At 42.9% G+C, this 25,222-nt stretch overlaps 2 protein-coding genes across 2 annotated transcripts in view; both read left to right on the top strand.

Annotated features, from left to right (window-relative positions):
* Window positions 1-3,560, top strand: part of pacs1 (phosphofurin acidic cluster sorting protein 1) — a gene marked incomplete at its 5' end in the record, with an annotated part of 55,060 nt that extends 51,500 nt beyond the window's left edge. The window contains 3 exons of the mRNA XM_080023629.1: window positions 1,477-1,724; window positions 2,350-2,469; window positions 3,327-3,560. Of these exons, the coding sequence (XP_079879755.1) occupies window positions 1,477-1,724; window positions 2,350-2,469; window positions 3,327-3,445 (487 nt within the window). The 3' untranslated portion in view covers window positions 3,446-3,560. The remainder of the gene's footprint in view (window positions 1-1,476; window positions 1,725-2,349; window positions 2,470-3,326) is intronic.
* Window positions 3,561-10,991: 7,431 nt separating this feature from the next.
* klc2 (kinesin light chain 2) lies at window positions 10,992-21,615 on the top strand (the record flags this gene model as incomplete). The annotated part of the gene is made up of 13 exons (XM_080023639.1): window positions 10,992-11,219; window positions 11,703-12,027; window positions 12,589-12,805; window positions 13,385-13,574; window positions 14,705-14,878; window positions 15,935-16,034; window positions 17,646-17,695; window positions 17,845-17,912; window positions 18,018-18,126; window positions 18,844-18,999; window positions 19,474-19,598; window positions 20,335-20,392; window positions 21,478-21,615. 13 exons carry the CDS (start codon window positions 10,992-10,994, stop codon window positions 21,559-21,561), a joined length of 1,884 nt encoding a protein of 627 aa, XP_079879765.1. The 3' UTR covers window positions 21,562-21,615.
* Between the last annotated feature and the right edge of the window lie 3,607 nt (window positions 21,616-25,222).

Genomic DNA, 25,222 nt, shown 5'->3' with positions numbered 1-25,222 from the left:
ATTTGGAGCAGGAATTTGAGAAAAAACGTGGGGGGGGGGGGGGGGGGGGGCTTTGGCATGGAGCAAGGTGTGTGGTGTTGACCCCATTGGTGTGTACTGGTTGCTCGAGACGACACTAAACTCTGAAAATTTGCTTGAACTGATGCTGTGTTCCATGGGAACTCGGAAAATTGTGGTTTGCGACTCACCTGGACCCTGTGTATTGCTGCCTGCAGCTATATTTCTTAATTATTTTTGTCATCGCTCAGCCAGCAACTATTTGATCAAACAAACGAAAAACCACTTGGAATTTGTTCAATATAAACACACTTGATTTGTCCTCTGCTTGATCAGTCTGGCTGTGTTTACCAGCGTTCCCAAACGCCCCAAATGCCTGTGTGGGGAAAGCTTCCTGTTTCGGAGGTCTCTTGGTATTAGTCTCCCTATCCTCTGACGGTGTCATCCATCACTCTCACAGTCCAGCCGAATCCTCCAATACTTACCTTTACCTCGTCCCCTTCTCCCCTCTCTCTCTCTCTCTCTCTCTCTCTCTCTGCTACACCTCTCGAATTTTGAGAAAGAGCACAGCGAGTCCGTCTCAGGTTTTGCTGCAGCCCCCAGATCCGCCGCGTCAGTGTTTTTGAAGCCGCTGTGAAACATAAGCGCTTTGATTTCCTCCATTTTTATTTTTAACCGCCGGCAGAATACTCAGTTCCGGTTGAGTCTGGTTGTCCATTCGAGACGTGCACGCCGACGGTCCCCTGGGTGTCGTACACCGGACGGCCAACAGGGGGGGGGGGGGGGCGGCAGAGGGCAAATGTGATCCGCTTTCGTGGAATCACATCCGCGGCCGACAAACGACCGCAACAATCAAACGAAACAAAATGTTGAGGAATGTGTCGTCTTGTACTTATCGTCTTGGAGAAAAAGAAACAGATAAAGAGACTGAATCGCTCTGGAAAGACGGGGAGTACAGTTTTTTTATATATTTCTAAAATTTTGATTTAGTAAGCTTCACCAATCATCAAATTCAGCTGCCATGATAAGCGCAGGAGGTTTGTTTAAATAGAAGCGATAAAGTAAATCAATTTAAAAAAATAAAAATCTGTTCTGTTATTGGTCACTATAGCGCCCCCATCACCTCAACACGTGGTACTGCAATTGAATTTTGTGTTGGGCCGAACGATTTGGGAAAATAGTCAAATTTCGATTTAGAATGCAATTTTTTTTTTAGTTCCTTATCTTCTGTATCATTCACTAAACGATGAATTAATACATGAATTGATTTTAATAACATATCTTTATGAAACTATTTAATTGAAACAAACAAAAAAAAAAAAAAACCTTAGTCATCACAGTAGAATTTAGACTCCTTGATTTAACTTCAAACCTTGAAATTGTTAGAATCTGAGAATTAACAATCGGGGGGAAGAAACAAACAAACCTGCCGGCGTTTTTAAACGCGATCCTCGTTCTCCCGCCACTTCCTGTCCCCAGGAGTCCCAGCATGTCCCACGGCATGGACGCCATCGGCCTGCAGGTGGACTACTGGCTGGCCTCGCTGGCCGACAAGCGGCGCGAGGGCGAGCGGCGCGACACGGGCTGCAAGAACACGCTGAAGAGCGCTTTCCGCTCGCTGCAGGTCAGCCGGCTGCCGGGCGGTGGCGGCGGCAGCAGCAGCGACCCGCAGGCCACCGTGGGAACCATGGCCATGACCGTGGTCACCAAGGAGAAGAACAAGAAAGGTGAGTCCAAAGCAACCTATTCATTTGATCTGAGGGTTTTTTTTACCTGTTATTTGTTTAATTTGTCTTTTTTGTAAATCTAAATGTATTATTTATTATTTCTTATATTTTCTTATTTTTGTGGATACAGAGTTTTATTGTATTTATTTATGTATTTATGTTTTTATTGTACAGTGTTTACTTTTTTGTAGTTAATCATTAGTTTTCTTGCATTTTGCATTATTTTATTTTTTGAACTTTTTACTTTATTATTATTATTATTATTGTTATTATTATTATTATTATTGTTATTAATAATAATAATTATAATACTAATAATAATATTGTTGCCTATTGTTTTGATGTGACCTGTTGTAATATCGCAATTTCCCTCCAGGGGTGAATTAAGTATTTATCTATTTCATGTGCTTCCATGACAACTCGTCAATAGGAACAATTTGGCCCCACCGCACTAACTTAGCCTCATGTGAGATCTGGGTCTATTTACATTTTCTCTTCTCCTTGCCTCTATATTAACTCATTATTTATTTGATTGCTTTCCGCAATGATATTTCTAATAATAAGAAGCGTTGCCATGGATGACGGACCGGTGCTCCCTCCCCTCCTCCTCCCTCCCCCTCCGTAGTTCCCACCATCTTCCTGGGGAAGAAGCCCAAGGAGAAGGACGTGGACTCCAAGAGCCAGGTCATCGAGGGCATCAGCCGCCTCATCTGCTCGGCCAAGCAGCAGCAGACCATCCTGAAAGGTTCCCGAAACACAGCGCTCTGAAATATTGCCCCGAAAAATAGAAGTTTCCCAAACCGCGCGCGGTTTTAGGCCGGAACGTGATCCGGTTCCGGCGCCATTTTTTTTTTCCCCTTTCTCGGTGCTGTGCCAGCAGCTCTTCACGTCCGGTTAAATCCACATTTTCCCAAATTTTACAGGAGAGTAAAAACAAACTTTAGATTGATTGATTGCGGGGATGGTAGCTCAGGCGGTAGAGCTGGTGGTCTAGTGGTCTAAAGGTTGCTGGTTCAATCCCAGGCTCCTCCTGCTAGCATGCTGTAGTGTCCTTGAGCAAGACACTTAACCCCTAATTGCTCCTGATGGCTGCGTCCGTCGGTGTTTGAGCAATTGTAAGTCGCTTTGGATAAAAGCGTCTGCTAAATGACTAAATGTAAATGTAATGTAATGATCCCATTAACGGCAGCTTCTATGAACCACTTTTACTGAGGTGAGGCTTAAGTGAGTTACTATTTTTAGGATAATTGTGTGAAAAACGAGCACCAAACTGAGTAGACTTTGTCCCTTTTCTTGTTTTTTTTTGCACCAAACCCAATTTAATTGAACGTTTTCAAATCTTTTTCAAAATAAAAGCGCGATGACCTCGTTCTTTTACCCCTTGAAGGATGGAGCTCATCGGGAGCTTTTATTTTGGTGCCAGGCGTCATTTGCGCCCTCGATAATGAATCTGGAAATGGATTTGCTCGGTCGATTCAAGATGGATGGAAAGGGATTTGACTGAACTCAGCTTCCCTCTTCCTGGTTTGTTTTAAAACTCAGTTGCTTTGTTTTTATTTATTTATTTTTTTAATTTATTTTTGTGGGGGTTTTTTTCCCCAGTGTCCATCGATGGCGTGGAGTGGAACGACGTCAAGTTCTTCCAGCTGGCGGCGCAGTGGTCCACCCACGTCAAGTACCTCCCCGTGGGACTGTTCGGCTACACCAAGCCGCCCTCCTAGGGGGGCGGGGGCGCCTCCGCCCGGCCACGCCCCACACGCACGCGGGAGCGCGCCTCCCCGCTCCGACCGCATCGTGCGACCGCTCTTTGTTTGTTTGTTTGTTCGCTTTGTTATTTTGCTACAGTGTTCTTCTTGTTCTTCAAGATGGATGGAGGAGGAGGAGGAGGGTGGTGTTTGGGTGGGTGCAGTATGACTACTAGTCACTTTAACCTTTGCACGTGTGTCTGTGTGTGTGTGTGTGTGTGTGTGTGTGTGTGTGTGTGTGTGTGTGTGTTCGTCAGGGGCTCACAGCACGTCAACCGCCGTTCCATGGAAGCCAACGGCATGAACAGCTTGACCGTCTCATATTTTGACCTTGAACCCATCCACTAACTGCAAATAAAATGCTTGCTAACTACGAGCCAAATTTATCTTCCATTCTATGAAACCTAACAGCTTGAGCATCTCGGACGCTTTGACCCCTGACCTTCGACTCAAACCTCTGGCACGAGGCCTTTGACCTTGAACCAATGAACCATGAGCAGCTTAACCATTGACTTTGCCTGAGGTTTGACTGCTGACCTTTGACCTTGAATCTAATCAACTAATCCTAAAAGATTGTCAACTAACTGCTAGCCAACTTTAACCTCTGTTCTACGAAACCTGAAAGCATATGAACACCCTGACCCCTGACCTTTGACTCAAACCTTTGACCTTGATCCAATCCACTAAGTCCTAAAGGTTGTCTGCTAACTGCTAGCCAACTTTAACCTCCAGTCTATGGAACCCGACAGCAGTTTTCAGCGTCGCGTGAGCCGGTCGGAGGAGGAGACGCCGGCCTCCTTCGGTTTTTCGGCGAAAACAAAACCGGCGGCGTCCGTCGCTCCCCTGGAGAAATCCGGGAGACAGCCGACGCCCCCTGTCGGCGTTTCCCGTCTGTTCGCTTTAATTTAAGGGCTTTCATTTTAGTCGTCAGAGGAAAGTATTTTTGGACGAACTGTTCTTTGGCTCAATAGCGTTTAAAGGGGAGGTGTGTGTGTGTGTGTGTGTGTGTGTGTGTGTGCGTGTGCGTGCGTGTGTACGTGTGTGTGCGGTGTCTGGCACAGCCTTCCCTTTAACGGCGTGTTGCGGACGCGTAACATAAATGCAAAGCGCCGTCTTTCTGAAGACTTCACCAATTTTGCAGCAGGGGCCTGGGTGGCGGTTTCTCTTCTTCTTTTCTATGCACGCCTCCTCCTCCTCCTCCTCCTCCTTTCCTCTTCCGCCAACGAACGAGGCGCCCGCGGTCCGACCGGGAGCGACCCCCCGAAAAGGCGACACGCCTCCGGCTCCGGCCCCGTCTCGACGCCTGCATCTAGAATGTGCAGCTCTACGCCGTCAGAGCGAGCGAGACCCCAAATCCACCCTCTGCACGATAAAGCACAACGTCATTAACCCCGCCCGCCCCACCCCCGCCGCACCAACACCCCACCCCCACCCCCACCCCCTAAAATGAGCCACCGGGGCCAGGCGGACCTTCTTTGGAGCGAAATTGGCGGCAGGTTTTTGACCCAAGTCTCCCACCACTGCTACTGTGTCTAAGTTGTTTGGGAGTCTGTAGTGTGTGTGCGTGCGTGCGTGCGCGGTCAGACTTGGACTTCGTAAACTAAACGTACTGTGTTTGGGAAAACTCAAATCCAAAAATCTAAATATATGAAAAAGAAAAACCAACTAAATTTTTCTAATGTTCTTCCACTTGACAGGAAATTGCAAATTGGTCTTTTCTTTAAGGTGTTGGTAGCGTGTGTGTGTGTGTGTGTGTGTGTGTGTGTGTGCAAGCCTGCGTGTGCGTGTATTTTGTTGTTAATGTGATCAATATCAGATTGGACCAGTGATATGTTTACCGTGTGTTTACCCAGCAGATGCATTCTGGGAAGTCGTCTGAGAATCGATTCGTCTTTATCCAAAAAAAATTAGATTGGCGTTAAAATAGATGCAACCGTAAATAGTGTGTAAATCTGCAAACGCACAGTTCTGAGACACAAAAAAAAAAAGCTTTTTCTCCATAATCGTTATAAAAAAAAATTTATATTCAGTGAAAACAAATTCTGCTTTATCTTTTTTTTTTTTTTTTTTTTTTTTTTAAAGTTCATAACCGGTTGCCGAGAAGTGAGAGCAATTATTTGGTGAAAGATCCTAAAATGTATCTTAGGGGTGCCATCGTGAAAAGAGTGCAGTTAATCTTTCCACACGGTTGTGTGAGAGGTGACAGTCAGTGAGCTGTTTTTTTAAACAGTACGTTCTTAAATTCTACCGCCAATTTTGAAAATTGCTTGAAAATGTTGAATATTTCTTTAAAGAGTTTGAAAATTGCTTGAAATTTTTGAAAATTGCCTGAACCTTTTGAAAATATACAATGAAAAAATTAATTGGAAACAAATCGGAAAGGTTTGAAGAGTTAACATTTTACATTTTGAAAGAAAATTAAAATTAAAAAATTTTCCTGAATAAAATAATCGTAACCTGGTGGTCGCGAAGCAGCAAGTTACAGGTGGCAAATCCAAAATTGTCAAGGGCTTGGCCGACGCCCCGTCTCCGCCAGGTCTGATCTTGTTCCCGAAATGTATATTGTACAGCGTGGTGGTTTATGTTTTCATTATTTCGGAGATCAGGCGTTTGAAGTGAGGGCTGCTTCACACAATGAGAATTATGGTCCAGATTTTTCGACACAAATATGAAGCAACGATGTTTTTTTTAATGGGTCATTGTTATTCAAATGAATTACAAAAAAAAAAAAGCAACCTCTTCATATTTCTCCTCTGATTTCATCTTTCACCTCTGGTTTTCCAAAACGACCTGTTTATCGTTGGATGCAACTTTTGCCTTCTTGAAAAACAAACAAACAAACAAACAAACAAACAAAACAAAAAAAAACCTCTTACAATGCTTAAAAATGCTCTTTGCCTTGTAGCGTCGTTGGCCTGGTTATTGTCGAACTGTGAATCCAGCGTGTCCACGCCTTCTGCTGTGTTGTGAATACGAGAAGGATTACTTGGTTGTTTTTTTTTTTAATATTATTTTCTAGATTTCTTTTCTCGAAACCCTCCAAAAAAATCCAAGGGGAAAAAAAATAAATCACTGCCAAATTGTTCGATGTTTGAATTGGAGCGATATCAGTGTTTATCCACCCGGGGGGGGGGGGTCGTAGTGATTATTCCGTAAAGTCTAAAGTAAAATTCCTTCCGTACGTTTTCCTTAGATCTAGATGTTCTAGATCTTGAACTAGTTTGTGTGTGTGTGTGTGTGTGTGTGTGTGTGTGTGTGTGTGTGTGTGTGTGTGGCAACCTGGTGTTTGTTAGCGCTGTTACGACGTTTCTTCAGCTGCGGAGCCAGTTGACGACCAATCAATGATCTCCTCCGCTGATCAATAAGAAACCTTTTTTTTTTTTTTTTTTCCTCTCACACACTTTTTTTTTTCCCCCGAAGCCGCGAGCTTAGCCTCCAAATTTTGGGGACCCTTGTGAGGCCGTTTCCATTACAAAAAAGCTTGTACATTCGCCGCCTCTTTTGCTTTTGTTTGATTTTAGTTTTTGTTTTTTTTTGTTTTGTTTTTTTTGCCTAAAAGCGCGGTGTGTGGCACATCCTCAGCTTGTGGACAGGACAGGAAACAGTATTTTGCACATACGCCATCGGTTCAGCAGTCTTCAGCTTTTTTGCCTTTTTGCCTTTAATGATATAAACAGTAATAAACTATCATGCGTGTACATATCGGAATAGTTCTTGTTATACTGTATTGTATTTATTTATTTTTATTTTTTTCCACATGTTTTGTAGTACTGCTTTTTTCATGATTTCAGTTGTCAATCAAACACGTGTGGAATGAAAAGTGCAAATGCTCATTGTTTGGTTTTTGTTTTTTTAATAAAATAAAAAGAAATGTTCCTGTTTTTTATTTAGTCCTGGGGTCCTCTCGTGCTTTGTCGGGGCGCCAAATTTTGGAATTTAAAAGGTTTCAAAAACAGTCAACTTTTATACTTTAAAATACCATGAAGTACAATTATAGGCAGGTATGGTGCCATATCGAGACCTTACTCAATTTTATACAAGCAAGATTAATAATCAAAACAAGATAAAAAAACGTTTGAGTAAAAGGCTTCTCAGATCAGAGGAAGTCAACAAAATTGTCCAAATCAATTCTCAGTTATTGTTTTAATTTTTTGCAGTCCACTTTTATTGAGCAGAATTATACAATTTCCGAGTAGAAATCAGCCAAGTCAATTAAATAACAACAAAATAATGTGTGTGTAATATTTTATTCATGGGGGAAAAATATTTTCTAAAATCAAGACATTCTATATTCAATGCTTATTTCTCTGTTTATACTTGTGTGTTTCCAGCGAAAAGCCGACGCTGTTCTCCCGTTGATTTCCATTGAGTCGGGTTTCTGCTTCTGCTTTTTGTTTATTTCTCTCGCCCCTCCCTCGAGCGGCCCCTAGCGGGCACGGGCCGAGCTGCGCCCCCGCTGCCGCTTCCGCTTCCGCCTGCGCCGCGTGACGTCACCGAGCCGCGCGTCGCCGGCGGCGGGTCGCGGCGAGCCGCAGCCATTTTCGGCTCTCGGCTGTCAAACACACACACACACACACACACACGCACGGCGTGTCTCGTCGCCGCGATGATCGCTTTCTAAAAAGAGTGTTGTCGCGGCTTTAAGTAACTCTCTCGCAGTTACGTTTTTGGTATATTTTTGGGGGTGTTTTGTTTTTACTTTTTGAGGGGGGACGCGCCTCGCCTCGCTCACGTCCTCCGTCCGGTGAAGGGAGAAGCCGACGCAGCTGCGGTGAGGATCCGACCGTGTTTATCAACGCGGACAACCGGGGTGTGTTGAGCTCCTGCCGCTCGCTCCGTTTGTTCCCATTTGTTTTCCTTTATTTTTCTTATTAATCGTTATATATATATATATATATAAATATATATATTTTTTAAATTTTTTAATAATCTTACATTATTACATCGTCTTTTGCACCTGTTTGTCTGTTTTGATGCGGGACCAAATCGTGAGACCGGTCCATTGTTGTGACTCCAATTTAACGACGGTGCCTTTAAAAATAATAATATAGAACAAAATAATAAAAATATGATAATAATTATAATAATAGTAAATATGTACCATCAATGTTGGAGTACGTCAGTGCTGAATTGTCAATAGTATTTCGTAATCTGATGCAATTAAAAACAATACAGATAATTATTATAATAAAAATTATAGTATATGAATTATAATAATGTAAAATTGATCTCCTCTTTGCATCAGTTAATCCTCCGTGTGGAGAGTTTTTATCCGGGTAAGCTGCTCTCTGGATGCGGGCCTAGCCTCTGTTTACAAACACTCACCATGGTGGTGGTAGTAAACCCCCCCCCCCAAAAAAAACAGACCCCTGAACAATATGAATCGATGTTTAATTTAATGGAAAAACCTGCATCACAAAGCCATCTGGTGGGTGGAGGTGGGGGTGGAGGTATAAATTGCGTTGTCTTTGATCCTTTCGGTCACCTTGATTGATCCGAGCGTCGCCCCCGTCGTTTCGCATAGAGGTGGAGGAGGAGGGTGGGGGCGCTGGACAATGGGTGCAGACGGTCCGTCCCAGGTGTCCATTCCTTCTGTTGAGGTGACAGAAAGGACAGGTTTGGGGGTGGATGATGGAAAAGCGTGCATATTGGTGCATTGCAGTCAATGGATGGGTGGGGGAGAGGAGGGGGGGGGGGGGACAGGAGTCAATGGGGGGGAGAGAGAGAGGGAGGTAGAGAGAGTGATGCTGTATATATTCTAACAGCAATGTTTAGGTTTTTTCTATGTTTAGGATTAAGGCTAGCTTTACTTGTCCATCTATCTATCTATCTATCTACATATCTATTTATCTATCTGTCGCTGTACCTACATATTTATGAGAGAGCGAGAGAGAGTCACGATGCTGCACCACCAGCGTCTGTGTTTTGGTTCCCGTGGCTTCAGATTATGACGAAGGCTTCGGTGTGGATTCATGTTTCCCTATCACTGACCCTCAGTTTGATGACGCATCAGAGCCAGCAATCCCAATCTGATAAGAATTGGTCTAGAATGAATTTATCTTTACTCTAGTTTGGGAGATAATGATTATTATAGATAGATACATGTAGATGGATGGATGGATAGATGGATAGATAGATAGGTAGGTCCATGTAGATAGATAAATACAGTAGATGTAGATAAATAGACCGATAGATAGAGGGGTGGATAGACGGAAAGATCCATATAGATGGATACATTTAGAGAGAGTGAGAGATGGATGGATGGATGGATGCATAGAGAGAGAACCATTATTTAGCCCCCGGGGGGATTTGCAGTGTCACAGCGGCTCGCATCAGAACATTAGCAAAATAATAATAAAGCGATAGAATAAAAATATTAAAAGATATTGGGAAAATTTGAAAAATACCTTTTTATTTTGGCAAGTTTAAGTATATTTTCATTCTATATTTATGTCTTTTTGTAAAAATCAGTATCATCCCAGTTAGAAATAAATTCAGCGTTCCAAGCCTTTTATCAACATTTTAAATCCACGGTAGCATTTTACATTGCCAGGTAGAGAAATTGGCCAGACAGCGAACAGAGAACACCAATAATGAAATAGCGGAAAAACAACAACAGTAACCCTAATCAGATAAAAACGGACATACAAAGCTTATATTAAGTTAGTGTTTGGTTCCTTCCTGGCATTGGTGCACTTACAGTGGGTGTCTTTAATACAATAATGATAATACTACACAGGATCTGATGTTAAATCCCTCGTCCTTATAATAAAAGCTGCTCTACACACAGGAGTTCAGTCTAGCCAAAAAACCTAGGGCGGTGCCGTCATAAATCTCCTTAAAACGGCTACAAAAGGCTTAGCTGGCGACTCAGCTGCGGCCAGCACCCCCAGTGCCAGCGGGGTGTTTCAAGTGGGCGGCCATCTTGAATTATAGACCGCACCACACCTCCACGAGGCTCCACAGTGGGAGTGGGTTCTGGCATCCCAGAACCACCCCCTGAAATATTTTCACTTTACACTATTACCAGGCTCGGTGGTTCTCAACATGGGGTCAGGGGTACCCCAGGGGGTCTTTGCAGACATTTTGGGCGGTCCCCGGAAAAATGATTAATATTTAAAGTTCAGTGTTGTTTTATTTACAAGACGTGAGCACCGTTAGAGAATGTGCAATGTGGCTTATATTTAATCATCACATTTCTGTTTTTCATTTATTAATATTTTTTTGTTAATTGTAGGTTGTATTTGTTGTTTATCATAAGGTTTAGTGTATATTGCCATATTTCTATCGTGTACAGTTAACTGTTTATTGTATTTTTTTATTATAAAAAAAAAATTCAAAAATAAATGAGAAAGGAGAAGAAAATTGCCCAAAAAATATACAAAATATTTCAAAAATGTGTATATATATTTTTTTTGTCTCTCTCTCTCTCCTCTGACACCCGTCCTCCCGTCGTTGGGTCTTGATCACATATCTCATATAACCTCATATCCATCCTCCAGAGAGTGTGAAGCCGGGGGCGATGTCCACCATGGTGTACCCACGCGAGGAGGCCCTGGAGCGGCTGAGCCAGGACGAGATTGTGCTCAACACCAAGGCGGTGATCCAGGGCCTGGAGACGCTGCGCGGGGAGCACGCCCAGCTGCTGGGCTCCCTGCTGGAGCGCACGCAGCCCCCCGCCGCCCAGGAGAAGTCCGGCCTCCTGCGCAAGAGCCTGGAGGCCATCGAACTGGGGCTGGGAGAGGCCCAGGTGGGGACGGAGAAACAATAGGACCGCAATGTCGATAGTTTACTGGTGGACGCGAGGGATGGATGGAGATTTTTAATTAGATCGTTCCAATTCCCTCGGGTTCGTGTCTGACCCTTGAAGACCAGACCTCTAAGCAATCTGGTCTTCCAGCCAAACCATCCATCCCTCCATCCCCCCATCCATCCCTCCATCCCCAGGTCGACCCCAGGTAAAAATTGTCGGTTCCAGTCAATGAATTAAATTGTACAGCTCCAATCAGGTTTGCCTCAAAATCTCTTAAAGACCCTTAGAGACCAGACCCTGTAACCAAAGGTCTGGTCTTCTTGCCGACCCCCCCTCCATCCTCCCCTCCATCCCCAGTTAAAAATAGTCTGTTCCAATCAACTGATTCCAATTTCCCCGGGCTCCAGTCAGGTTTGCGTCAGAGCTTTTTGAAGACCGGCCCTGAACACCAACCCCACCCCACCCCCGCCCTTTTCCCAGGTGATCGTGGCGCTGTCCAGCCACCTGAGCGCCGTGGAGTCGGAGAAGCAGAAGCTGCGCGCCCAGGTGCGGCGGCTCTGCCAGGAGAACCAGTGGCTGCGCGACGAGCTGGCGGCGACGCAGCACAAGCTGCAGCGCAGCGAGCAGAGCGTGGCCACGCTGGAGGAGGAGAAGAAGCACCTGGAGTTCATGAACCAGATCAGGAGGTTCGACGACGACGCCTCCTCCTGCTCCCCCTCGGAGGAGAAGGGCGGGGGAGGAGGAGGGGACAACTCCAAGGACAGCCTGGACGACCTGTTCCCCAATGATGACGACCAGGGACCAGGTGAGATGACGGAGTGAGTGAGGGAGGGAGGGAGGAAAAAATGGATGAAAATTGTCTCTTATTTCATTGTTGTTTCTTTCTCTCCTCCTCTCTTTCCTCTCCTCTTTCTCCCCTTCGCTCCTTTTTGTTCCATCCACTCTCTCCCTTGCTGCCTTCCTTCTTGCCCTTCCCCTTTTCTCCTTTCCTTTCCTTTATCCATCTCTCTTTTCCTCCCTCCTCCCATGCCTTCTTTCGTTCCCCCGTCCACCTTTCTCCCTCCTCCCTCCCTTCCATCTCCCTCTCTTCACTTCCCTCTTCTCCTTCCCTCCCTCTATTCCTTTCTTTGTTCCTTCCTACACTCCCTCCTTTCTTCCTTTCTGCCTTCTTATTTCCTCCCTCCCCCCTTTCCACCATCCTACCTCTTTCTCTCTCCACCCCTCCCTCCCTCCCCTTCTTCCCTCACTCCTTCCCCTACCTCCCACCCTCCCTTGATCCTCTCCTCCCTTCCCCTCTTCCTTCCTCTCCCCCTTCCCTCCCTCCACCCCCCTCTTCCCTCCCTCTCTCCTCTTCCTCCGTCCTCAGCCCAGCCCAGTGGGGAGGCCGCCGCCCAGCAGGGTGGGTATGAGATCCCGGCCCGCCTGCGGACTCTCCACAACCTGGTGATCCAGTACGCGTCGCAGGGGCGCTACGAGGTGGCAGTGCCGCTGTGCAAGCAGGCGCTGGAGGACCTGGAGAAGACGTCCGGCCACGACCACCCAGACGTGGCCACCATGCTCAACATCCTGGCCCTGGTCTACAGGTCGGGGGTTATTATTACTCCACTCTTGATTGGTCAGCAGCGGCAATCAGCAGCAGCGGGATAATGTGCAGGCAGCCGGTCATTGTCGCAAAATAACGCCCTTCGGAGGGATACGCGACCTCACCGTCTCGGGGGCTATTTTGGCTTTACGTTAACCCCTACTTAGGTCTTTACCTGAGAATCAAACGTTTGGTATGCAGTCTGGTTGGGTTGTTGGGGGAAACTGACTCCAGCTGAAGGATCACACGAGATTTTTAGAAGAAGTGGACGTACACACCCCGCCCGCACTCCACTCTAAATGTTCCGTCGACCCAATTTTGGATGGGGACTACAGCATCCTAGCGAGGCTAAAAACATTAAGATCTTAAAGGACAATTACCCACTGAACTATATAATAATTAATGAAATTGCTAACATGAAACACAATTTTGCGGTTTTAGTCACAAAGCTAATTAAACATTTTGTGTTGTTTTTTTTTTTTACATTTTTTCCTATTTATTTAATTATTTGATTATGTAAAAAAAAAATTATTATTATTATTTAAATTTTTTAACACCACCACCTCTAAAACCTCCACAGGGACCAGAACAAGTACAAGGAGGCGGCCCACCTCCTGAACGACGCCCTGGCCATCAGAGAGAAGACCCTGGGGAAGGACCACCCGGCCGTGGCAGCCACGCTCAACAACCTGGCCGTGCTCTACGGGAAGAGGGGCAAGTACAAGGAGGCTGAGCCGCTGTGCAAGAGGGCGCTGGAGATCCGAGAGAAGGTACCACACCTCATCCTCATGTTATTTTGGCCTTTTTTAAAACCTTGCACGGAATAAAAGAGAAGAGTCACTTTCATTCCGTGGATGGAGGACGTTTGGCTCGAGGGAAGCGAAATGAAATAAAACCAGAATTAAACACATGTACGGTAGGCATAAATGATTTGGTTATGCTTTTACTGGGATATACACAGCGAAACGGCCTGGAAGCGGATATTGTTGGTTATAAAATGTATATTTTATGTATGACTCTGATTTTACTGTTTTCGTGCAAACCTTTTGTAAATTTATTTGTGGCTCTTTATAACCTTTTAGGGATCAGAATGTGGCATGAAATACCATGGAATATGTTTTGACTCTCGATGCTCTCCGGTCAACTCAGTCGCAATTCAGCCTGTACATAACGTTTCGAATTTGGATCCCCAGCCCTCGTAGAGGTTTAAGACTAAATAAGGATTATTAAAAACTACAATATCACGACCGCAACTCTGTTAGGGTGTAACTAGGGGATTCACAGGAGCTCGTTTGAATATCTGTGTACTGATATAGGAGGGACCAAGGGTGGGATGTCTCATTTTCACTGCCTCGCCAGGTGTGCCGTGAAAATGTTCCAAATTCCACTTAAAATAATGTATAAACAATGGAAATTAGCCTTTGTGTTGCAGTATCTAAATTTGCAAGGCAGTAATAATAAATCTATTCCAGAAGGAATAGCAGCCCCAGCAGAACAGGTTACACTCCGAAAGTGTGGATATACTGTATCGTTATGAAAGGTTCGACCCCCTTTTTTTAGATTAGGTCCTTATCGAGTCATTCGGTAATAAAGAGTAGTTTGATTTTCCGACGGTTGGTTCGTTGGGTGTAATGCGCGGTGAGCGAAGGGCAAATTCCCGAATGGTGAACAATGTAAATTATTTTGAGTATGGAATCGTTTGCGAGTCTTGCAACGCAATCAGTAAGTAATAATAATAATAATAATAATAATAATATAATAATAATAATAATAATAATGTGTGTTAATGCTAGGTGTTTGTAAACAGGACAGTGGTGTAGTGCCGTGGGATTATTTAGATGTAAACACTGGCCGACACACGCAACACATATATATTTGTATATATACACGGTTTCTTCAGGTTTTGGGGAAGTTCCACCCAGACGTGGCCAAGCAGCTCAACAACCTGGCGCTGCTGTGCCAGAACCAGGGGAAGTACGAGGAGGTGGAGTACTACTACCGCCGGGCGCTGGAGATCTACGAGTCCAAGCTGGGAGCCGACGACCCCAACGTGGCCAAGACCAAGAACAACCTGGTGAGCGGCCCAATTTAAACCTTAAAAGTAGTCGAAAAAGTCGAAAAAATTAATAGGATTGAATCACTTTGGAATTTTTCTTTCCATGACCACATTTCAGTATTAAAGGAGCAATAGACAACTTGTTGTTTACTCATCATAGTTAATGCTGATTGCACAGTGTAATGGCTGTAGAATAATGACATCATCAGTGTTTAGATTGGTTCCTTATAAGCCTCCATATCACTGTGTAATCTGAATGACATCAGGTACGAACACATTTTCATGTTAAACAAAAAAAACTTTTATTTATTTTTAAGGTTCATATTTGTTGGTGATCATCAGATTTCTTGTATATTTGTCACATTTTTATTGTTTATTATTAGGTTTAGTGTTTGATTTAAGGTTTATTTTATTTTTAATTGTAAGTGTCATTGTACACATAAAAAAATTATTTAAGTTGTTTATGTTTGTTTTACGTTTATTTTAGTGCTTTTTGTTAATTTATTTTATAGAAACCGGATTTTAAGGTTTTTTTATTGTTTTATTATTATATCGATTCTTTTATCATTATCATCAGTATTAAAACACATTTTAATGTGTTTTATGATGAACGCGCCACGTTATGAGAGCAAAATTGTAATAATTAATTGATGGTTATATAACATTATGGTTATATTTCCCTTTCTGAATTCAACACAAGCCTTTTTCTTACTACTGAATATTTAAATACAGGTAAAATACAAATTTATATTTCAAACTAATTTTCTAATACGAAGGAGGATTTGGGACTTTATTGAATTATGATATTATGAAAAAATGATTTCCAAGTCAGAATTCAGATTTTTTTCTTTCCCAAAAATCAGAATCAGAATTCACACTTTTTTTTCTTAAAATTTTACATCTTATCTCTGAATTCAAATCTTCTTTTTCACACGGCAATATATATATTTTCCATGTGGTCCAAATCCTCTTCAAGGCAATAGAAAGTCAAATTGTCTATCGATTTGCCTTTAATATGTAATTCTGATCTTTATCGCTCGATGGTTTTAAATAGTTTTGAATTTGGGTCTCAAGGCCACGTGCTACCTGAAGCAGGGGAAGTTCAAGGACGCCGAGGCGCTGTACAAGGAAATCCTGACCCGGGCTCACGAGAAGGAGTTTGGATCTGTCAACAGTGAGTCTCCCCAAAACGAACATCGATACTGTGATTGTTGCCTGTTTACACCACGATAAGGAGTACGTTTACGTTGAGGTGTGGGACGGAAGCCCGGCAGGACAATCTGTCAATGTTCCGCTCATAGTGACACGAAAAAAAATCCACAGTCATTATATTCTGCCACGTTACGAGAAATAAACGACATGGGGCTGTTTTTTAATAATTTAGGTTGATGTGTTCATTTAGGCTCGCGTGTGTAAAATTATTCTAATCCTGACGCTTTCGATTAATTTTCCTCAAAATAAATCCATCATAGTAAAGAACAATGGCTGCTACGCCAAAATGCTACGGCTCGGAATCCAAGGTCTGAGGGAACAGGAGAGCTATACGTCATTTTTAACTCTTGGTGTCTGGCCTCACTGCGGATCCAGCGTTCTGTCTGTCGCCGTGGCGATTTCGTCGTTGCCGTTGGTTCCCGGTGGTCCGTGCTTCGTTTATCTCCGTGAGGCCAGAGCATTAATCCATCTCACCGTGTTAATGCTCTTAATGCCTGAGTCCGTTAAAACCTCCCGCGCTCACGCAAACAACACCGGAGCCATTTGGCAAGACGAGGACACCGGGCGGGGCTCCGCCGACACGCACACGGTAATGCTCTCGATCCAATTGTGTTTGTTTCTTCTCGGGATGTTTTAAAGTCAATGTAATTCCACTCAGTAGTCCCTCAATGGCTGCGGAGGTTGCGAGCTCTCCAAACAGGTAGTCCGGTCCTGTCCGGACTCTATGTTTATGAAGGAAAGCGCCCCTTGCACCCAGAACCGTCAATAAACCCCTCACGCCCGGCCCCCTGACCCACACCGCTCACGTCCCCGAAACTGGATTCATTTTTAGTTTGGAAAAGCAGAATAATTAAGTGGATATTCAGCTACGACCTTTCTGCCACGAAGGTGAAGAAGCCTCTCGGAGGAGGGTCGCGTTCGGCAATGGTGGTGTTGTTTCCTGTGGCTTCCTCTAGGGGTCGCTGTTTGTCGCAGATTGTCCAGTTCTAACTGATCACCCCTTGATGATTTTAGATTAGATTAAATCCAAATAATTGTCATTGATGAAAGTAGGAAGCTTCACTAAAGTAGCTCCACCACATTGAAGATAATCAACCAAAGTCGCTCTTGAAGCAATTCTATAGCGCAAAAATGAATTTGACGCGTCATTAAAGGTCCAACAGCCTTGGCTTATTGTTTTTATTACAAACACATTATCAGCCTGTATTTTAAACTTTAAAGGTAAACTATCATGATATTCAAATATCCAGAAATTAACTGTTCTGCTATTACAATAAAATCCAAATGCTCTGCAAATAGTAACAAATAATCATTATATATATATTTAAAAAAAACAAACTATTAAAACTTAGAGCTGTCTTAGTCAGAGTTGTTTTGGCAGCACGAGGGGAGCTTCACAGTATTAGTGATTATTAATTGTGGTTTAAACGCTGTGGCTGTATGTTGTAGCCTGCATTTGGTCCGTTATTGCTTTAATTCCATCCTTTATTTTTGGATGAGAGGCGTTGTGGCCTCTTGTTTTCTCCTGGGCCGACCTCTTCTAAACGCATCTCCGTGTGTCCTCACCTTGCAGACGACAACAAGCCCATCTGGATGCATGCGGAGGAGCGGGAGGAGAGCAAGGTTGGTTGTCCCGACTAAAACCCAGCTGGCAAACGGCCAAGTAGCCAGACGGCCCTTTAGTCAGAGCAACACAAAGGCCGGACAAGATGGATGGAGGGACGGTGGACGGAGGAGGGGTTTTTAATGGGTTTCTTTTTCTTTCCTCTCAGGACAAGCGTAAGGACTCGGTCCCGTACGTGGAATACGGGAGCTGGTACAAGGCCTGCAAGGTGGACAGGTGAGGGGCCTTTTTTCCCCGAATCCCGCGACCCAATCGAGTGGGTTTTCCCCTGAAAAATCGACAAGAGGATGAGTTCTCTTGTTGCCGTTTTGATCCCCGCAGCCCGACCGTCAATACCACCCTGAAGAGCCTAGGGGCGCTGTACCGCCGGCAGGGCAAGCTGGAGGCGGCCGAAACGCTGGAGGAGTGCGCCACCAAGACACGCAAACAGGTAGAGGACGCTCTGCGTTGAGGCCCGCCCCCACGACGTCCCATCCTCAACGGCCGCAACAATTGCAAACAAACACCAACGTGTCATCTCGTACTTATCGTACAGGATAAAAAAATATAACAACAAATAACTGAATCGATATCAGAGGAGAAGAGGAGGGCTTTCTAAAAATTTGTTCTCCGGCAATCGCTACAGACTTGTCAAATTCTGCCTCCATGATAAGCGGGGGATATGTTTCTTAATATAAGGGATAAAAATAAATAAAATATGAGCACTATAAGATTGATGAGACGTTCTTGCTGCAACGCACGGGACTGCAACTGGAAACGTGCGTCGCGTTGGGAGTTTCCCAGCGACACGTTTCGGGGCCTTTCGTGTCGGGATCTCGCGCAAGGTTTGTTTGTGGGCCCTCTGAGGAACTAGCCTGTGACTGGTGGTCAGAGCTCCCCCCCCCCCGTGGACGATCCAGCAATGGGTTCTTGTCCACTTGGGTTTACCGAACTCTGAAACCATGTGGAAGAAATGTATGGACCTGTTACGAGACAAGTGGTAACCATGGAGCTGCTGAACCATTTATCTTTTTCCTTTTTTTCCACATTTCCCCTCTGCGATAAATAACTTTTAGTTGGATCGTACGCCGAGGAAACAGTTTGATAACGTCCGTTCATTTTCTCCTTTCTTTCCCCTGTCTGTGTGCCCGTCTCTCTTTCCCAAAAGGGCATCGACGCCATCAACCAGAGCAAGGTGGTGGAGCTGCTGAAGGATGGGGGGTCCACAGGGGGGAGCGACAGGCGACAGAGCAAGGACGGCGTCAACGGGGCGGGGGGCCAGCGGGGGGACTGCGAGGGCGACGACTCGGCCGAGTGGAATGGGGTCAGTTCATACTTAATGATATGCATTTGTTTTAAAGAAAGGTGTGTGTGTGTGTGTGTGTGTGTGTGTGTGTGTGTGTGTGTGTGTGTGTGTGTGTGTGTGTGTGTGTGTGTGTGTGTGTGTGTGTGAGTGTGAGTGAGTGAGTGAGTGAGTGAGTGATTATATTGGTGGAATTGATTTCATTACTATTGTTGATTTTCTTTACTTTTTTTTAATAGAACATTATTTACATTGTGTTCATTATACTTGTCTATCTATTGTTGTTTTATTTTTCTTATTCATAAAATAATAATTAAATAATTGTTTTTATGAATTAGATTAAGAGAAATGTCTGGCCCTGTGTGTGTGATCTGTCATTAAACCTATGGAAAGTGAGAGAATGAACCTTTAGTTCCCCCTGTACACCGGGAAATGCTCATACTCAACGGTTTTCAAACGATTCTTTTTTTTAACGTTCTGTCTTTACCGTCTCAGGACGGGAACGGCTCCCTGCGTCGCAGCGGCTCCTTCGGAAAGATCCGCGACGCCCTGCGGAGGAGCAGCGAGATGCTGGTGAAGAAGCTGCAGGGGAGCGGCCCCCAGGAGCCCCGGAACCCAGGGTGAGAGGAGTAATATGCCCATTTATTTACTTTACTGTACCAATTACATTTAAATTCCAGAAATACTGAGCTTAAAATGACAATGACAAGCACATTAACTCTCAATGTGTAACAGCAGTGAGTAATTATGATTTGAAATTAGCCTTTTAGTAATACAATGTCGTAGAGAACACAATAAAAATATTAAATTTTGATTCATTTTACTCATCTCTCATTAACCTTTTTCTTTTTCTTACCCCATGAAGGAGCAGGCTGTAGATTAAGCTTAACATGACACTTTGAATTGATTATTTTACCTTAATCAACTTCATAACCCATTTATTTGTGGTCGTTGTTTTTATTTCTTTTTATAGAATATTAAAGTTTTTAGCACAGCACAATAGAAACACACAAACAGGAAAACCAAAAAAAATAACGAAACACACGTTTTTTTAAAGACAATGTGATAAAGATAGGATAACATTACAACAGAGGAAAAAAAAAAAGGATAAAAAATTATACAAGAAAATAAACGCTAAAACTGGCTGAACAAAACAAGGGTTATTGTAGTTTTTAAGCATCTATAACTCGGGCGCCATACCTTAACTCAACTGATATTAATATATTTCCCCCATTTTTCCACATATTTATCAGCTCTTCTGCCAGATATCTGCTATGATATGCAGCTGCTTTCCCAATATAAACATATATTCATCTTTTTTTTTCTTTTTTTTTTTACTTCTTGGATCGTCTGCAGGATGAAGAGAGCCAGCTCGCTCAACTTCCTCAACAAGAGCACAGAGGAGACGACACCGGTACGCCATTATTATTATTAATACTATTATTACTATTATTATTAGGGGTCCAGCCCTGTGCTGGGTTGAGACAAGAGGGAGCCGATGCTGCGTTCCGTAGGAACTCGTAAAATTGTAATTTGGCTCGATAGGAAGTGATGCTGCGTTTCACAGGAAATTCGGAAAACTGTGATTAACCCAGACCCCGTGCATTGCTGCTTGCAGCTATATATTTATTACTATATTATTATTACTACTACTATCGTCCGAAAATATTGCCAAACTGCTGCTCTTTACTATGTGTGTTTAACTTTTGTGTAACTGCCACCTGCCCATATTGGCGTTATTAGTTTTCATCTGGGCGGTTTCGCAGACGGGGATTTAATCTAAATTAGGATCACGCTTTACAGGGAATACGACAAGAAGAAAACGAAAGCCGCATCGATTCTGATGGAGAGTAGGATTCAGCACACAAAAAGCCGCAGCCACGCGCCGCGGTTCCGAGCTTCCTCTTCCGATCTCAGCTCGGGGATGCGTTCAAATTTTTCAACTCATGCGACAAGTTTGGGTCAGACGCGATCACAGGAAGTAATATAACCCTACTGAAATTAATCCAGAATTTAATTCCTTTCTGAGACGTTGTTTAATTTAGGATGAATTAGTTGTAGACTAGGAAGTCCTAGACTGAGGTGATGGAGGACTAGTTGGTCCAGATCGTCCATTTCCTCTGTTGTCAAGGTCGACCTGGAGGCCACGCCCATTAATCCAAATATTTGATTTAAACCTTCACTTTGACCTCGATCAGCTCTCATCTTTCTTTTGGAAATATTTTCTTTTTAAACAAAGACTCAAGTCTGCATCCACCAAACTGACCCTTAGTGCGTTAGAGCGTTTACAGTAGAGATTTATTTCATTTTTATTTTTAGAACTTTTTTCTTTACTTTCAGCACTTTTCTGTGTACTTCTTACTTCTATCGGCACCTTAATTTGCCCGCCAGGATCATTGAAGTGTACTTTTATCCAATGTTACTCGTCATCCCTTACATATTAAAAAGAAAGATGTCGCTTACATGTCAACCTCAACACGATTGAATTTCTCTTACCAGGACGCCAACTCGGGCCTGTCAGACTGCCGGGGACTGAGCGCCAGCAACGTGGACCTGACGAGACGCAGCTCCATCATTGGTTAGACCGGATACAGGGCGGTGGAGCTAGAGGGGAAGGATTAGCCAATCGGGAGAGGCCGTTTGGATCAATCGACACAGAACTATTAAGAGGATTTTTTTTTTTTTTTTCATTCTGAAATCAATCTAAATAGAATATCAACACAGGCTCCAGAGGCTGGGATCACACTCGAGACATAAATACTCAATAATATATATAATATTTAAATCATATAAAATGATATAAAATATTCAATTATAAATTATAAATTAAACAATTATTATTGATATTATATATATATATATATATATATATATATATAAAATAATGGGTATCAGATAAAAGGTTTTTAATTCGTTGCAAATAAAAACCCATTATCTGATACCCATCTGATTTTTCTCCCTCGTATTTAAATCAGCGAGGCCAAATAATTTATATATATATTAAAAAAGTAAACGGTTTAATCTAGACTCGAGCACAAATATGACCGTGTAGCATCGTGTGTGGAGCTTTTTTATGGGGTCCAGTGTGGTCCCGGTCGCGGGGTCAGGGTTCAGGTTCCGCATCCGCTTCGCTGTACAAACCCACTCGCCCCGATCAGAGCTGGAAATAAAAGAGTTAGACGCACAATACCCGCATGCTGCTTCCTAAAATAAAGTAGGGGGACAACCTGTGTGAATTTGGGAGAGAAGCCACGGTAGCATGACTGAGGAATTGTCAAACAATCACACTAACCAGTTAAACCTCACGTTTTTGCCTTCAGATTTATTTTTTATTTTATTTTATTTTTTTATGTGTCTGTATATAATGGTTTAAATTATTATTTTGTGAAATATTTTCTTTGTATATAGTGCGCAAGGATTTTTGTTTTGTTTACACGTTGTCGAAAAACGGACCTCAGAAAATGACAGTGAAGCCATTTTTGTGAAGAGGTGGAGGGGGAGGTGGTGGTGGGACAGGACTGGGGCGGGGTAACGGAGGAGGGAGAGGAGGAAACAAAGGAAGAAAAGAAGGAGTGATGGAGGAGAAGGGACGCACTTAGCTCTTTGCAGTCTCTTGGGGAGTTTAAAAAAAAAAAAAAAAAAAAAAAAGGGACCAAAACCGCGACAATGCACTTTGGTGCCGAGACGGTACGGTGTAGCGCCGGCGGCCATCTTGGAGGGCGTAATGGCCAACCGCCGGGGGAAAGGTCCAGGTCCGGAAAATAAATCCCCGCGATAATTTCCATGATTTTGCTCCAGACGGGCGCTGATCCGGGCTAATATGCTAATTAGCACGATTGGAAGAAAATCCCGGAGTGGATTATTTTTACTTTTTGTTTGTTTTTGTTTTGCTTTTACAGTGGTTTCCCAGCTCCGCCTATAACTGACGTGAAGTACTTCAACTCGTCCGTTCATAATTCTGATTCTCAGTTTGTGACCTTTCATGCTTATGGTGGAGTTAAAATCCCGGACTCTCTGCACCCGGATCTTCTGCCTCTTCCTTTTCACGATTTGAGACAGGGATTACCTGAAATAGTCTGTCTCGTGATTGTCATTCGCCGTTTATGACCGTGTATGCGAATTAGTGCTCCAATTGGAACGGTTGACTGAAAATCCCGGAGTGGAATTTTCACCCCCCCCCCCGAACCCGGATTTTCCGCCCATGGCTGATTACCGAGTTGAGACGGGAAGCACTTCAACTCGTCTGTTTCTCATTTTTGTTGCTGGTTTATGACGATTTAGGGTCGAGTCTAAATGCTGGAGGGGAATCTCCTACTTCCTGAACCCGGATTTTCCACCTCCGAGCTGAGACTTGAAAGCGCCGTTTTTAATTATTTGAGAATAATTTGCAGAATAGAATAATTCGCATGCGCTGTAGCATATCATTCGGGGTTTGAGGACAATGGAAATAAAATGACGCCCCCCCAAAAAAAAGCCTACAAAATTGGTACTTGAAAAAAAAAAAAAAAAAAAAAAAAGAAAGAATACACTGATTGGTATCAGGTCGGACTTTTACTTTTTTTTTTTTTTTTTTTTTTCTTTTTCCCAAAATGTTCAAATTCTGGGTCGTAGAGAAAAGTTTGGATGTTTACAGTGCGTTTTCACACTTATTTAACCTCCGTCTGGTGAAGTTTGTTTTGTTTATTTTCACGTTTTTCTTTTTTTTTTTTTTTTTGTACAAAACAATCTTCCTCCTTTTCTTCTTTCGTCGTCGCCCTGGAAAAGCAGAGCACCGTCCTCGGGCGAGCGTCAAGCGCCTGATGCTGATTGATTTTGTTCTGTGCCTGAATCCTCATTTGATAGTGTTTTTTTAATTTTATTTTTTTTTCTGAATTGTGCTTCTTGTGTGAAGGTGACGCTGACTGAAGCCATTTTGGTGTTTTTGTTTATTTTTGTGTGGCTTTTTTCATATTTGTTTAGTTTGTTCAACCGTCGAGGAATCTAGGAAGAATGTAAACTCTAGATGGAAAACCAAGAGAAGTGTCCGCAGAATGTACAAGTTAAAAAAATAAATACAAATAAAAAAATTGGGGTGCGGAAGGGATTAAATAAAATGAAAAATCAACGACGAAAGACTCAACAAAGATGAAATGGCACCGTGGATCCTTTGAACGATCCCAAATCTCCAATTTTTGCTGAGTCTGCGTTTTTTTCTTTTCTTCTTATTTCTGTATTTTTAATTCCTTTTGCTCTTCGGCTTCTGATTGTGATTTTTGGAATATTTTTTTTTAATTTATTTTTTTTGTTTTGTTTTTTTGTTTTCGTCCTGAGGAAAATGAAAGTGCAAGACGGAATCCTTACATTGTCGGGTATTAATGACTTCTCAATGGAATGTTGACGAATAAGATGGGAAAGTGTCAAGTGGAGGAGGGGAAAAGATGAAGTGATGAAAAGATGGAGGGTAAAGTGCTTTAAATGTTATGTTTGCAGCAAATAATGTACACGCCTGTCAATGTACAACCCCTCGTGTGTACTGTATATACACACACACACGCACGCTGTCTAGTTGTGTATAAAGTCAGTAGCACACACTCTTCTATAGTTTTGTTTTAAGGTCTCTAATAATAATAATAATAATCAGAATAATGTCTAGAAAACTTGAAAATGTCAGCGCTGAAGATATTCATCAATATTCAATGACAGTTTCCACCCAAGTGTTCTGTGTTTATATAAACAATATGGAACTTTAGGTAAATTTAGAGAAGTTAATCATCATTTTCTGGTTGAGTTATTAACGGTGAATAATCCGACAAATCCACAACCGGTTGTGTAAAGTGCATATTATAATAATAATAAAAAAAATAAGGTATTCATATTCAGGGTGGGAGGCGTCTGTTCCAATCTGCTGCTAATGCTTACTGTGAAGGGGCCAACGTCATGTATATTTTAATAACGAACCAATAAAACGCACTCCACTTTTCAAACTGACCCCTGACTGGTGCAAGGTTCTTTTTAAAATGTCAAAGAATGTTTGCAATGTTGTTTTCAATCCGTTTTTTTTTTTTTTTTAACCTTGCATGGAATTACAATACCTTTTTACCCTTTTAATTTTTTTATTTTATTGACCCATTTATTTATGTCAGTTTATTTTATTTATGCAAGTATTTATTTTGCCTCTGACTTTTAAATGTTGTACACTATTCAATTTGATTCATTTTAATTGTTTTGTTTTCATTTTATTGTTTTATTATTTTTGAAGACCATT

The sequence above is a fragment of the Zeus faber genome (assembly GCF_960531495.2).
Source record: "Zeus faber genome assembly, chromosome: 22".
Classification (NCBI taxonomy): domain Eukaryota; kingdom Metazoa; phylum Chordata; class Actinopteri; order Zeiformes; family Zeidae; genus Zeus; species Zeus faber.
The sequence above is the reverse complement of the archived record's forward strand: the minus strand, read 5'-3'. Positions and strand labels throughout refer to the sequence as shown.